The 15994-nt window shown below is 33.1% G+C and overlaps 1 protein-coding gene across 1 annotated transcript; it reads left to right on the forward strand.

Moving 5' to 3' along the window:
- Positions 1 to 6962: 6962 nt before the first annotated feature.
- Positions 6963 to 10446, forward strand: LOC116129323 (serine/threonine-protein kinase CTR1-like). Its single transcript, XM_031415070.1, has 10 exons — positions 6963 to 7170; positions 7258 to 7431; positions 7600 to 7640; positions 8590 to 8658; positions 8748 to 8848; positions 9009 to 9093; positions 9238 to 9336; positions 10012 to 10080; positions 10185 to 10316; positions 10420 to 10446. The coding sequence occupies exons 1-10, from the start codon at positions 7026 to 7028 to the stop codon at positions 10444 to 10446; spliced, it is 942 nt and encodes a 313-aa protein (XP_031270930.1). The 5' UTR covers positions 6963 to 7025.
- The last annotated feature ends 5548 nt before the right edge of the window (positions 10447 to 15994 follow it).

The raw sequence follows: 15994 nt of genomic DNA on the forward strand, positions 1-15994 counted from the left end.
AAAGGTAGAAGATTTGCATGTTTACAGTTTTTGTTTCTCAAAAAAAATGCAAGTTGTCTGCAAGCCGTTATTGGATCTTACTGCAGGTGTCTGAGAAATGTCAGTGATGATTGAAGCCTAAAGTACAAATTTGCTCTCAAGTAGGACACTTTGAATATGTAATTGGATTCTAGAAGCACTTTTGATTGATATAACCGTTTCTTTGGTGTAGAAGTGAATGCTCCATATTAGCTTGTATTTTCTTTTAATATTTTCCGTCAAGTTGTTGGTTAGGTTCCATTTGTAATGCCTCAATAAATTAGTTTCATGTAGTTTTTGTCCCCCCCATCTTTTTACAAATATATATATATAGTTTTATTGTGTGCTCGTTTCCTGGCATTAGACATATAAGTTATTTGGTAATTGCCGGTTTTGGCATTGGTATCATTTTGGTTTTTCCTAAACAGTAATATCTTTTTTTTGGTTTCTTCTTTACTTTTTGCTTTTTTTAAATTACAGGAATGTTGCTGGAAAATCTCTGAGCTAGAAGACGTTTCTTTTATATTTGGAAGAGCTTCAGGAATTTGTGAGGGAGGTATGTCGTAGTAAATTGTGTAATAAGGAGAGAATCTATTTAGTTGATGTGTACTTGATCAATATCTGTTCTAATTTTTTGTTAGGTTGCAATAATGAAGCGGCTACGGCATCCAAATATTGTTTTTTTAGGGTGCAGTCACTCAGCCCAAACTTATACATAGTGACAGAATATTTATCAAGTTTATTAATTCTTCCTAGAAATCCCCTCCCCCATGAAAGAAAAAAATCTCCTGCAAATAATTGTTTTTCCTTTTTCTTGTATTTATTTCAGTACATTTTGTTTACTATAGGATTAAATCCATTAAATGAATTAACATGGTTGCTTCAATTGCAGAGGCAGCGTGTATAGGCTTTTACATAAAACCGGGTGCAAGAGAGGTGTTGGATGAAGGCGCCGTTTGAATATGCATATGATGTGGTATGTTTGAAGAAGTTTAATTTTTTACTTTTGTGCTATTTAAATATTATTGTCTTTCCTTTTTATCCTTGTTGTCATCATAAGAGTGTTATTAATATTTTAGCACTAACTTTGAAGCTAGAACTGTTGCTTGGTGCAGGCAAAGGGAATGAATTATCTTCATCGGCGTAATCCTCCCATTGTTCATGAAGATTTGAATCTCCAATCTTTTGGGTTGACAAGAAAGTATCAGTGAAGGTAAGGATGAGAATTTCATGTCACAGAGGATAGAGTACCAGTTACTGTTAAATGATCAATGAATTGAGAAACCCTATTATCGGCTCTGCTGTTTTAAGTCAGCTCCGTGTTTTATTTCGTTGACAGATTGTGGTAACTTCCATGTTTTGAACTGACCAATCATTGATTTCCTGTACCGTTATCAATCTGTTTTTCTTGCACTAATATCACCCTTAGTTCTCTTAATCTTGGTTGATTTGATGGTCATAGTCCCAATGAATGGAGCTCCAGTTTGGTGGAATTGATTGTGTGTTGTAGAATCTATATGTATAAATATGCTAATGATTTATTAGAAAATTTGGATCTATATCAGAAAACCATACTGCTGCACAATTTATCAAGGCAAAAATAATAATCTTATGATAGTTTCAGTCGAAAACAAATAGACTTTTTAAATTTTATTTTTCAGTTTTTTTTTCTAGGGTTGTTTTTTTTTTTTTCCTTAGTCTAGTTGGCATCTGGTGATGAACATTGCACTTGTGTGGGCATGTTGTGTTTCCTGCTTCCAATTTCTTTCCTTTGTTCTTTGTGACTAAATGACCATCATCTTTCTCATTTTACCTGATCTGTCGTCTAGGTTTGTGATTGGACTTTCCCGTTTGAAGGCAAACATTTCTGTCATCAAAATCTGCTGCAGGGACTGTAAGTTTGTTTTAACTAAGGAGCAACATGATCCAGGTCTTTTATTGTAGGGGGCATATGAAAATGGTTTATTGCATTTAATTCACCTTTTATCATGATAGCCTGAAGTGGATGGCACCAGGAAGTTCTTGCGGATGAGCCACAAATGAGAAGTCCAGATGTATACAGCTTGGTGTAATATTGTGGGAGATTGCAACATTGCACCAGCCCCTGGGGAACTTTAAATCCAGCGCAGGTGTGTTTCTTTAATCTTTTGCCTTGCATGAATTTCAAATTATGAAATGTTGTTAGATGGGAATCCGGTATTCAAAACAATAATTGTATCATGTATTAGAGATTGCACTTATGGTTATTAATTGAAACAATAAAACATACCATCTAGTCAGAATAATTCAGAATTATTGTAACAACTCATTGTTTTGTGTTAATATCAAGGAAAAGAAGTGGCTGACGTGAGCCAACAGACTGTTACATGCTGGACTCCACCTTCTCAGCTTAAATGTATTTTCTTGATGTGGTGTAGATGTTGATTGCTGGGAACTTTGTTGTGTATGTTGTAAAACTTTTTCAATGCATCATCCACAATACCTCTACGAATCCTTCGCCTCTTACCTACAACTTTAATGGCCTAAAAAATGCAAATAGGAATTCATCCCTTCTAAGGCATTCTTATACAGTTAAACAATTAATGATGGACTGAAATATCTGTCAATGTAATAATGTAATATTTTAATCGCATTTATAATTCCTACTCGGCTTTAATATGTGTTTCCAAATTTTATTTACTATACTGCTTGTGTGATTTTTTTTATTTTTTATTCCGTTTTTATTGTAGTTCAATTAAGATTTTCTATTTCAATACTGGATTGAAATCTGCATTTGTTAAGCACTCATAGCATAAAAGCATTCAGCTTTGGGTAATTCTGTTAGAGGGGGGACTTAAAACTCAACACTATGTGGCCTGTAGGTTGTAGCAGCTGTTGGCTTTCACAGGGGAAGAGCTTAGATTCCGGTTTTAAATCTCGAGTAGCTTCGAAATTGAGCTTGCTGGGCTAAGTGAGTCTAGAATCTACAAGTTTGAATTACAATCACTTTGTTTACGTCTTGTCCCTCTGACCTCTATCTTCTCATCATAAATGCTTATGGTGCAGCGAGCCTTGGAAACGTTACGTCTTCTCCACCATCAGAGACTTAGTAAGGCCCTTTGGAATTAAACCTCCTACGCCTCAGCCAGGAGGCCCAGTCGTGCAGGACTGCAGTACTTACTTGAGCGGTAGAACACCTGGAGAAGGTCTTATTCGTGCACATAAACACTTCATTTATTCTTTTAGAATTTATGTCCGGCAGGGAAGGACACCAGTTTAGGTTAGTCTGAGGTGCGCCTTCTTAAATTCTTTGTTTCTTCTTTTTATGGTCCTTTTAATTTACTCTTTATGGGCGTCTAATATAAATAAATGGGGATTTCAAAATAGTTGATGCGACTATGCGATTTTGTTGCGAAATGATTGTTGTACATGTTGTTCTCACAGCTGATTGGGCATTCTGATTTTTGAAGAAAATTAAGTAATTTTCCAATACCCCCACTTTGCTTTTTCTACTTTGGCACGGACAATATATTTGTATTGATTTGTTTAATTAGTACAAAGTTGTATATTTCGTTTCTGTCTTCTAATGATTTGATGTAAATTGTAACGGTAAATTGTTAATGAGAATGAGCTTTACCGGCTAGATAGCACAACAGTCACGTGATTGACCAGGCATTTGAAGTTTGTGTTAACTTATTTTTATTCGTAATAAATGTTTTAGGTATCCATTTCCATTGTGGAATGTATCTGAAAGATCCAAGTGTACTTGTCACAATTTAAAATCCAGTTTAATCGAAGCTTTTGGGGGGTCCACATGTTGTATGCATCTTTTTTTTTTTAAATAGGTAACAGTGAACAAGAACAATCGGACACTGGATAGCTTCATGATTGGGTTGAACAAGCCCGGGCTGTGCAGTGGTGGCGAAAAAGGAGGTGGCGTGGGTAAACATGGCATGGGGAGGATCAGGTATATTAAAGATCATTTGCCCCCCTACTCTCGTTAAAAATACGTAAAAAAGTTAACAAGAAAGGGGTTCATAGTTAATATGTTACCACAGGGTTAGTGTATGAGGAAACATCGGGGTTGTAAATAATTATCTTTTATAAAATACAAATTTTCGTTATATATGGTTTCAAACATTAGGATGTGACTATATTTCCTTAAACTCAAAGGAAGGGGCGGCTATATTTCTCTGTATTGTTTGTATACTTTTTTTTTTGGCATGAAATCTTGTAAAATCTATGTTGGTTTACTTTTTCTTGGATTGGAAACAGATAAAAATTGCATAAAAGAATGGGTTGATGAAAGAGAGAGGATTGTGGGTTCCTTTGTTATAAAATTTTTTCTCTTCTTTATAAAACAAATTCATTTATAATCATAGATTTTAACATAAAATGACAAACAGAAAACTAGCAAATGATATTCTAGAGACAAACTTTTTAAGTAAGACACAACAAAATAAATGGTAGGTTGAAATGGTTTTTCATTGATTGTATAGGTTCTCCTGTATGTGTTATGTTTTCAAATAAATGTATAAAATGTTATTTGTAATTTTAATTTGATAAACTATAGCACTGTATTTCAATTTTTTCATGTTTTTTCTATTATTTTATATTCTTAAAAAACAAAAATATATAAACACAAAATTATAAAAGTAAAAGGCTCCTAACTAATTAACCCGTGAGGAAAACAGACAAAGAATAGTGGTAGAATAGTAAGTGGCCCCTGTTTATGCCTTTGGCTGACAATTTTGTTTTTTTTTTTTTTATAATGGGACCAACCTTGATACCGACAATAATTAGTATTCTGTGTAGCACATTACACCAGGCCAAGATATTTTATTTAGGTACACCAATAAGTAATTTTTTTTGTTTATTATTTTACCAATAATCTTCTTTATGAGAATACTGACTAGCGAACATTCGTCTAAAGGGAAAAACAATTGAATTTTTTTTACTAAAAAGAAAGGAAACAAAAAAAAAAAAAAAAGGTTGTCTTTTGTCTTTCTTACCTTTATCAAAGATAAAATTACAAAATAAAAAATGAAAACATCTATCAGTCCACATGGGAGGATATCATAGAGGACATGGACTAATCTTTTAGGTTTTTGAATTATCACTCAGAGAGAACTCTCACACTTGTTATTAAATAAACATATCAAAGTGTTGAAAAATGTATTCTGATACGTTTTTCTATCAAATGGACTCTCACGGGGCGTTGGTGGGAGGTTTTATATAGGATACTGAGGGTAGTTATCTTAGATTATTTGATTATCACGTTTAGTGTTAAGTAATATAAGATTTCGGTAATTTTTCAATACCAATAGGGTATGTTGGATAAGGTGAATATTAGATAAATGGGGTGTAAAAAAAAAAACAAAATATTTTTTAAATTGAGCAGATGGACGATGTGTGGTTGTTTGTAAAAAATTATTTCTGGAATCTTTATGCAAATAGTGGATTTGTGGGGTAAGTTGCGGGAGGGAATAAAAAAAAAAAAAAAAAAAAAAAAAAAAATGAAGTTGAACAAAGTTTTGTTTTTGTTTCTGTTTTTTCATTTTTGGGATCCACTAGGGGTACATTGGGTTAATATATCGTACAAAGTAAAGTAGTGCTATCTTTCAATCCTGTCCGTGTTAAGAGTAGGATTAACAAAGGTCACTATGAGTAAGGAAGAAGCACGTAATAGGAACAAAGAAAATCAGAGAAGAAGAGAGAAAACTGTTGTGTTTTTATTTTTATTAAAAGTAAAGTAGTTACAGTTGCTTTTATACAAGATAAGCTGAGCTAACAGTGAGTACAACATTTAATAACTATCCTAGTCAGCTGGTCAACAAGTCAACTGAATTTTGTTTTATATCCTAACACTATGTGATGCTAAGTAACTTTTCCAACTAAGTTGCTATTCCTTTTCTTTTTGATCATCTAAAAATCCCTCAGTCTCTGCATCGGGTTTGAAAATTGTGGACCTTTGCTGGACACAACCACCATGGTCGTTAAAGAACTGTTCGGCTATAAAATCCAAGAGGAGGTGGTCTCAAGGGGATTTTAACCTCCATTGGTTTGAAATAAAGGGTCATACTAGTTGATTCAACCTTAGATTAGTTTGTATATTTCTCTCAAAGAAGCTAATATAAAACTATTAGTTACTTTTGTAGTAAACATGTTACCATACCCTAAAAGAATATATTTACTCTTAAGTGTATATAACTGATGCTCAATAGGAATGGGATTACCCATGCTTGTTGCCCAGCACCCCCAATGAACATCTCATTATATGACAGCTCAAGATATTGCCCTCGATACTTATCTTCTACCTGCAAGGCAGGTTTGACTCTGGTACTATTTATAACAAAGCCAACACCACGTTACAAAAAGAAGTACCTGACCTCACATGGGATAACTGGTGCTTCAAATAGCCTTCTGCAGTTCTTCAATTAGGCAATGTATGAGCACACCACACTCCAGTCCACCATGTTTCTATATTTAATCTTTACCATTTCATTTATTGAGGGTCCTGCTAGTTTTGAGTAGAAAGAATACTAAACTAGTGTTGATTTTTACAGATTTCACAATTTTCATGTTCTTTTAAATTGATGGAGAAATTTTTGACTGAAGCTGCTCTTGATTTTTCATCTAATAAGTGTAGCAACTTATTGGAGGTCTTAAGTTCCTCTTTTTTGGGGGAAAAATGGGTTACAGTTGTGTCTAGTATAACCCTTTTATACAGATGGCTAGTATTATTGCATCAATAGATGTGGTTTCATCTGAACTCTTAAACTGCCTAAGGAATGAACGGGGAATTTGCATATTTAATTGTTAATCAAATAGGTTCAGATCCTTTTATCTTTCGCCATTTCATATATTACTTTATTTTGTTTTATTTCATTGCAGAAGTGATTTCATGTTTTTATATTTACATGACAAGAGTTTGGGTTTTGTGTTGATGTGGTATAAGGTTTCCAATTTGCAAATGATGTTTTATCATTTCAGGTTCTGCTGTTGAAGAAGAAGATAAAAAATTCTCAATGTATCCTAAGCAATTTGATAAGATGGGGACAGAGAGGAACCTTGTGCAGTTCTCTAGCAGCATCAATGAATCCCAGTTAGCTCTGCCTCCAAAAGGAGTTCGGCCAAGTGCCCATGATAGAGATTCTGAACTTTTTAAATCATGTAATCCCACTCAGAATATTATTCACTCTTTAAACTTGGTTAATGATCCAATTCCTATGAAGCATAACCAACCTATTGGACATACAGACGGTCAACCATGCTTGGCATTAACTGATCAGATAGTAGATACAGCTAAAGATTTGAGGTTTCCTGAGGGTGCTCAATTGATTCCCACTAAACCAAGTAAAGACCTTTCCCTTTATGTGGAAGAGTTAGATATCCCATGGAATGATCTTGTCCTAAAAGAAAGAATTGGAGCAGGTATTTGTTCTTCACCTGGTTCTTAAAGAAACATCTGGACTGAAAACTCGTAATGCTTCATAGTTGGGATGGACTTTACACTTCTCTCATGCTTGCACTGCTGCTTGTTCTGGTTTTTTTTGTAAGAGTTGTACTTGTGTACTTAGATATTCATTGTTGCATTTTCAGGTTCTTTTGGAACTGTCCATCGTGCTGATTGGCATGGCTCGGTAAGCAAATTATCTTTAGTTCTTAAATGATTGACTCTATTTTTCTTTTTCCTTTTAGAATATTGTGGACTCCCATATCTTGTTGAACTTCCGGATTTTAGCTACATTGTGGACAGTTTTTAGCATTACCATTGTTTGGTTGACTGCTTATGTGCATGCTATGTATTTGGACAATTAATGGATTCTAATGAAATATGAAGATCGTTAGATATTTCTGTCTAATGAATGTGAATCAATATGGTAGAAAATAACCAGTTCTCATCAGTACCTCCTGATTTTTGGACATTTTAGAAACCATTACCTTTTGCAAAATTCTGTTTGGAGAACTTTTTTGTGAAATGAAATTGAATTTTATATTTTCAAGATTCGACAACGCATTTATTAGCTTATTTTGGAAACAGTTTTCTAAGAACAAATGGTACTGTATTTTGGAAAAGTAGAAGATTTTTGCATGTTTCCAGTTTTTGTTTCTCAAAAAAAATGCAAGTTGTCTGCAAGCCGTTATTTGGATTACTGCAGTTGTCTGATAAATGTTCAGGTGATGATTGAAGCCTAAAGTACAAAATTTGCTCTCAAGTTAGGACACTTTGAATATGTAATTTGTTATTCTTTAGGAAGCACTTTTTATTATATAACTGTTTCTTTGGTGTAAGAGTGAATGCTCCATCTTATGTCTTGTATTTTCTTTTAATATTTTCCGTCAAATTGTTGATTCAGGTTCCCATGTAATGCCTCAATAAATTAGTTTTCATTTAGTTTTTTCCCCCCCCCTCTTTTATACAAATATATATATATAGTTTTATTGTTGTGCTCCGTTTCCTGGCATTAGAAATATAAGTTATTTGGTAATTGCCGGTTTTGGCATTGGTATTCATTTTTGGTTTTTTCTAAACAGTAATATCTTTTTTTTGGTTTCTTCTTTACTTTTTTGCTTTTTTTTAAATTACAGGATGTTGCTGTGAAAATTCTCATGGAGCAAGACTTTCATGGAGAACGCTTTCAGGAATTTTTGAGGGAGGTATGTCGTAGTAAATTGTGTATAAAGTAGAAGAATCTATTTTATTTGATGTACTTGATTCAATATCTTTTTCTTAATTTTTTTGTTAGGTTGCAATAATGAAGCGCCTACGGCATCCAAATATTGTTCTTTTTATGGGTGCAGTCACTCAGCCCCCAAACTTATCCATAGTGACAGAATATTTATCAAGGTTTCATAATTTCTTCCTAGAAATTCCCCTCCCCCCTGAAAAGAAAAAATCTCATGAAAATAATTGTTTTTCCTTTTTCTTGTTATTTATTTCAGTACATTTTTGTTACTATCAGGATTTAATCCATTAAATGAATTAACATGGTTGCTTCAAATTGCAGAGGCAGCTTGTATAGGCTTTTACATAAACCTGGTGCAAGAGAGGTGTTGGATGAGAGGCGCCGTTTGAATATGGCATATGATGTGGTATGTTTTGAAGAAGTTTATATTTTTTTTCTTTTTGCTCTTTAAATATATTGTCTTTCACTTTTTATCCTTGTTGTCATCATAAGAGTGTTATCTAATATTTTAGGCCCATAACTTTGAGCTAAAGAACTGTTGTTGGTGCAGGCAAAGGGAATGAATTATCTTCATCGGCGTAATCCTCCCATTGTTCATAGAGATTTGAAATCTCCAAATCTTTTGGTTGACAAGAAGTATACAGTGAAGGTAAGGATGAGAATTTCTCATGTCACAGATAGAGTACCAGTTTACTGTTAAATGATCAATGAATTGAGAAACCTTATTATTCTGCTCGCTTTTTTAAGTCAGCTCCGTGTTTATATTTTGTTTGACAAGCTTGTGGTAACTTCCATGTTTTGAACTGGACCAATCATTGATTTTCCTTGTACGTTATCACATCTGTTGTTTCTTGCACTAATATCACCCTTAGTTTCTCTTAATTCTTGGGTTGCTTTGATGGTCATAGTTCCCAATGAATGGGAGCTCATCATGTTTGGTGTAATTGATTGTGTTGTTTGTATGATATCTTTAATGCATAAATTATTGCTAATTGATTTATTGAAAATTTTGGATCTATATCGGAACCATCTGCTGCAAAAATTAATATCTTATGATAGTTTCAGTCGAAAACAAATAGAACTTTTTTAAATTTTATTTTCGTTTTTACTTTTTTAAATTTTATTTTCGTTTTTACTTTCATTTTTTTTTCTAGTGGTTTTTGTTTTGTTTTTTTTTTTTTCTTAGTCTAGTTGGCATCTTTGGATGATGAACATGCACTCTGTGGGCATGTGTGTTTCCTGGCTTCCAAGTCTTCTTTCCTTTGTTGTATTGTTGACTAAATGACCATTCATCTTTCTCATTTTACCTGATCTGTTCATCTAGGTTTGTGATTTTGGACTTTCCCGTTTGAAGGCAAACACTTTTCTGTCATCAAAATCTGCTGCAGGGACTGTAAGTTCTGTTTAACTTAAGAGCAACATGATCCCCGGTCTTTTATTTTAGGGTGGCATATGAACTGTTTATTGCATTTTAATTCATTCCTTTTATCATGATAGCCTGAGTGGATGGCACCAGAAGTTCTCTGCGATGAGCCATCAAATGAGAAGTCAGATGTATACAGCTTTGGTGTAATATTGTGGGAGCTTGCAACATTGCAACAGCCCTGGGGCAACTTAAATCCAGCGCAGGTTTGTTTCTTTAATCTTTTGCCTTGCATGTAATTTTCAAATTATGAAATGTTGTTAGATGGGAATCCGGTATTCAAAACAAATAATTTTATCTATGTATTAGAGATTGCATCTTATTGTTAATAATTGAAACAATAAAACATACCATCTAGTCAGAATACTTCAGTAATTATTTGTACAAACTCATATGTTTTTGTGTTAATATCAATGAAAAGAAGTTGGCTGGACGTGAGCCAACAGAATGCATGCTGGACTCCACCTTCTCAGATAATATGTATTTTCTCTTGATTTGGTAGTAGATGTTGATTGCTGGTAACTTTGTTGGTGTATGTTGTACACACTTTTTCAAATGCATATCAATTATTTAGAATCAACTTTTCCTCTTACCTACAAATTTTAATGCCTAAAAATGCAATAGGAAATTCATCCCTTCTAAGGCACTTATTATTACAGTTAACAATTACTTATGGACTGAAATATCTGTCAATGTAATAATGTAATATTTTAATGCAATTTTATAGTTCCTACTCGGGCTTTAACTATGTGTTTCCACATATTTTACATAATAATGCTTGTGTTGATTTTTTTTTATTTTTTATTTCCGTTTTTCTTGTAGTCAATTAAGATTTTCTATTTCACTCCTAGATTGAAATCTGCATTTTGTTAAGCACTTCATAGCATAACTCATTCAGCTTTGGGTAAATTCTGTTTTGAGACTTAACTCAACATATGTTGCCTTGTAGGTTGTAGCAGCTGTTGGTTTCAAGGGGAAGAGGCTTGAGATTCCACGTGATTTAAATCCTCGAGTAGCTTCGATAATTGAGGCTTGCTGGGCTAAGTGAGTCTAGAATTCCTAACAATTTTTGAATTACAATCACTTTGTTTACTTGTTGTCCCTCTGTACATTCTCCTTCTCATCAATACAATGCTTATGGTGCAGCGAGCCTTGGAAACGTCCGTCCTTCTCCACCATCATGGACTTATTAAGGCCCTTGATTAAACCTCCTACGCCTCAGCCAGGAGGCCCAGGTCGTGCAGACATGCAGTTACTTACTTGAGTGGATAGAACACCTGAGAGGTCTTATTCGTGCACATAATACACGTCATTTATTCTTTTAGATTTTATGTCCGGCAGGAAGACACAGTTTAGGTAGTCTGAGGTGCGCCTTCTTAAATTCTTTTTTTCTTCTTTTTATGTTCCTTTTAATTTCTCCTTTATGGGCGTCTAATAAATAAATATGGGGATTTCAAAATGTTGATGCCGACTTAATGCGATTTGTTGCAGAAATGATTGTTGTACATGTCTGTTCTCACAGCTGATTGGGCATTCTGATTTTTGAAGAAAATTAAGTAATTTTCCAATACCCACTTTGCCTTTTTCCTACTTTGTCTCGACAATATTATTTGTATTGATTTGTTTAATTAGTACATTACGCCATGTCATTATGGAAAGTTGTATAATTCTGTTTCTGTCTCATGATTTTGTATGTAAAAATTGTAACTGTAAATTAGTTAATGAGAAGCAGCTTTACCGGCATAGCACAACAGTCACGTGACTTGACCATGCATTTGAATTTTGTGTTAACATTATTTTACTTGTAATAAATGTTTTCCAATCATTGTTTTAGCGTATCCATTTTGGAAATTTATCTGAAAGCTCAAGTGTACTTGTCACAATTTTAACATCCAAGTTTAATCTGAACTTTTGGGGGTTCCACATGTTGTATGCATCTGTTTTTTTTTTAAATAGGTAAGTGAACAAGAACAATCAGACACTGGATAGCTTATGATTGGTTTGACAAGCCGGGAGTGTGCAGTGGTGCGAAAAGGCGAGTGGGTGGGTAAGCATGGCATGGGGAGGATCAGGTATTTAAAGATCATTTGCCCCTCTCTCGTTAAAACTAACGTAAAAATGTTAACAAGAAGGGGTTCATAGTTAATATTGATACCACAGGGTTTAGTGTATTGAGGAAACCTCGGGGTGTAAATAATTATCTTTTAATAAAATACAAATTTTCTTTAATATATGTTCAAACATTAGGGATGTGACTATAATTTTCCTAAACTCAAAAGGAAGGTGCGGCTATATTTCTCTGTATTGTATTTGTATACTTTTTTTTTTTGGCATGAAAATCTGTAAAATCTATGTTGGGTTACTTTTTCTTGTATTTGAAACAGATAAAATGCATAAAAGAATGGGTGAAAGAGAGAGATTGTGGGTTCCTTTGTTATAAAATTTTTCTCTTCTTCTTCTTATAAAACAAATTTTCATTTCTAATCATAGATTTTTAACATAAAATGACAAACAGAAACTAGCAATTGATATTCTAGAGACAAACTTTTTAAGACACAACAAAATAAATGGTAGTTTAAATTGGTTTTTATTGATTGTATAGGTTCTCTGTATGTTTTATGTTTTCAAATAAATGTATAAAATTTATTTTTAAATTTTACATTTTGATAAACATATAGAATGTATTTTCAATTTTCATGTTTTTCTATTATTTTTAATATTCTTAAAAAACAAAAATATATAAACACAAAATTTATAAAAGAAAAAGGCTCTAACTAATTAACCCTTGAGGAAACAGAAATCCAAAGAATATTTGGTAGAATAGTAAGTGGCACCTGTTTATGCATTTGGCTTGACAATTTTGTTTTTTTTTTTTTTATAATGGGACCAACCTTGATACCTACAATTCATTAGATTATTCTGTGTAGCACATTACACCAGCCAAGATATTTTATTTAGGTGTACCACCAATAAGTAATTTTTTTTGTTTATTATTTTTACCAATAATCTTCTTTATGAGAATTGACTATCGAACATTCGATCTAAAGGAAAAACAATTGAATTTTTTTTTACTAAAAATGAAGGAAACAAAAAAAAAAAAAAGGTTGTCTTTTGTCTTTTCTTACCTTTTATCAAAGATAAAATTACAAAATAAAAAATGAAAACATCTATCAGTCACATGGAGGATATCATAGAGACATGGACTAATTCTTTTAAGGTTTTTGAATTTATCACTCAGATGATAACTCTCACACTTTTTATTAAATAAACTATCAAAGTTTGAAAAATGTATTACTGATACCGTTTTTCTTATCAAATGGACTCTCACGGGGCGTTTGGTTGGAGGTTATATAGGATTACTGAGGTAATGTTATCTTATATTATTTGATTATCACGTTTAGTTGTTAAGTAATATAAGATTTCGGTAATTTTTCAATACCAATAGGGTATGTTTGGATAAGGGAATATTAGATAAATGGGGTAATATTTTTAAAATTGAGCAGATGACGATGTTTGGTTGATTTGTAAAAAATTATTTCTGGAATCTTTTATGACAAATAGTGGCATTTGTGGGGTAAGTTGCCGGGAATATTACAGTAAAACCTACTTATAGTGATACTCTATATAGGAATAAACTCTACATAGTCATAAAAAATTTAATTCCCAATTTAGGATAGTTATAAATAAGAATAAACTCTACATTGTAATAAGTTATAATTTTTCTAATTCCCGTTTCAAGAAAAGTTGCCTCCACATAGTAATAATTATCTGTATATTGCAAAAAATATATGTTATGTTACATTAAATGTTTAAGATGAAATAAAATATTTATCTAAAGTTGTTTGAGATAATGATTTATGCTTTAGAATTGTTACTACATCTTTTAACTTGTTGGTAGATCACTCGCTAGCATGAACATCTTCTTGTTGAAGTCATATATTTCTAGTTTCTCAAGTATGTTTAGAGCTTCTTGGCACAAACCTTTTGTATTTCCGTACTATCATCCTCATGATTATTTCCTTTATCTTTTTGTCTAATTGTAATAATGATTTTTTCTTTATTTAAATTATACATTACTTATTGCTCATTTGGATGATTGAGAAAGACATTAATATCCATTCGATTAGTGTAATGAAGTTATCAAATCTGATCACTAAATTCTACAATGACTCTTTGATTCTCCTCATCCACTTCATTTGTAACTTGCAATTCATCGGGTGTCCTAATTTGGTAATGATTAAAACAATTGGCAATAGTATGTGGCTTCACATCCATTTACTGTGTAATTTTGTAATGATTAAAACAATTGGCAATAATATGTGGCTTCACATCAGTTTGCTATATAATTTTGTAATGATTAAAACAATTGGCAAAAGTTTGTGACTTTACATCAATTTGACCATGCAAAATTGCATTTACAATTCCATCAATGACACTTATCTTTCCTGGTTTCAAGACACGATCTTCTATTCGTTTTAAAAGTAGGCAATTGAAGCGTTAAATTGAAATCTTAATAGTATTAAAACATCAATTGAAATCCTAATACTGTACTACTAAAACATGAATTATAAAAAAAAAAATTTGTTACTACACCTCTATTAAGTTATAATCTCCTCATAGTAATAAAATTAATTAATCCCACTATTATGACTATAGAGAAGTTTTACTGTATTACCTTGTGGGAGGGAGGGCTATTATTAAAACTTACCCCAAGTAATCCAATTTTGTGTCCCATGTTGCCTCTAAACAGTTGAGCATTTGGTCCAAATTACCCTTATATTTGTTAAGATTTACATAACACCCAATTCACTCATGCAGACCTTTTTGTCCTCACTTTTTATATTTTCTGGATGACATTGCCCTTGTTATTGTCATTATTTACAGAAATGCCATTGTACCCAAAACTGGCCACCACTGCCAACCGTCGTTGACCGCCGCCAAAGGCTGCCGAAAGTTGCCATAATGGCGTAAGACCCGTCATATATGGCCGGCCCTGCGCCGGTGAGGCCTTTTCCAGCATGGATCATAGATCCACGATCGGAAACGGTGAGATCTGGCTGTTTCACGGCTAAAGATGTGGTCGTGAAACAACCAAGTCTTTGGTCATGAAATGGCCAGATCTATGGCACTGTCGTTGTCACAACCAGATCTGTGGCACTACTGGCGGCCGCCGACGATGGTGCCTGGTTGTCGGCAGTGGCTTGGGGTGGGTAGGAGTATTTTTGTTAAGTTTAAAATGTTTTTGGTTGCTAGGGTGTTTTTGCTAAATGTGAAAAGTAGGAGGTTAAAAGAATTATTCAAAAAATAATAATATTATATTTATATTTAAAAATGAGGGTAATTTAGTAATCTATATAACATACCCACCCATTTATCCTCCCAACCAAACATATTATTCACCAATTCATTCGAACCAACCAAACACATTTTCTAAACATTCCCATAATCTTCAAGATGATCTTTCTTTCCATTAATATAATATCTCCTTATAATAAAACATTATATAATCCAAATGCCCCTATAGTAGTTACTTTTGGTAATATTGGAGGAAATTTGATTACCTCAATTTTCTTATGTATTGTAAGATTACTTGATTATCTTGTTTTTGTTACAATTTTATTCCTTATTAATAAAATTTTGGGACAATAATGCCCTTGTTTTAAAATCAATTTATATTAATTCACTATTACAATTTTACCCTTGTTTAATTAAGTTTTTGGACAATAATGCCTTTATATTTAAAACAAATTGCAGACCACCACTGCCACCCAACCACCACTACCGGCAGCTGGCCAACCATTGCCGGCCGCTGTCAGAAGTCGCCGAGAGGCTCCGATATGGCCGTTTTCGACCATATGGATGGCCGAAAATGGTAGGCCATATC

The sequence above is a fragment of the Pistacia vera genome, unplaced genomic scaffold (genome assembly GCF_008641045.1).
Source record: "Pistacia vera cultivar Batoury unplaced genomic scaffold, PisVer_v2 Contig210, whole genome shotgun sequence".
In the NCBI taxonomy this organism is placed as follows: Eukaryota; Viridiplantae; Streptophyta; class Magnoliopsida; order Sapindales; family Anacardiaceae; genus Pistacia; species Pistacia vera.

What these genes read in the sequence shown, in the direction of transcription:
- LOC116129323 (XM_031415070.1), top strand. Translation starts at nt 7,026, where the DNA reads ATGTATCCTAAGCAATTTGATAAGATGGGGACAGAGAGGAACCTTGTG. An exon ending in TTCTGAACTTTTTAAATCAT is followed by an intron (nt 7,171 to 7,257) that starts GTAATCCCACTC and finishes TTGGACATACAG; the next exon opens with ACGGTCAACCATGCTTGGCA. An exon ending in CAAAATCTGCTGCAGGGACT is followed by an intron (nt 10,081 to 10,184) that starts GTAAGTTCTGTT and finishes TTATCATGATAG; the next exon opens with CCTGAGTGGATGGCACCAGA.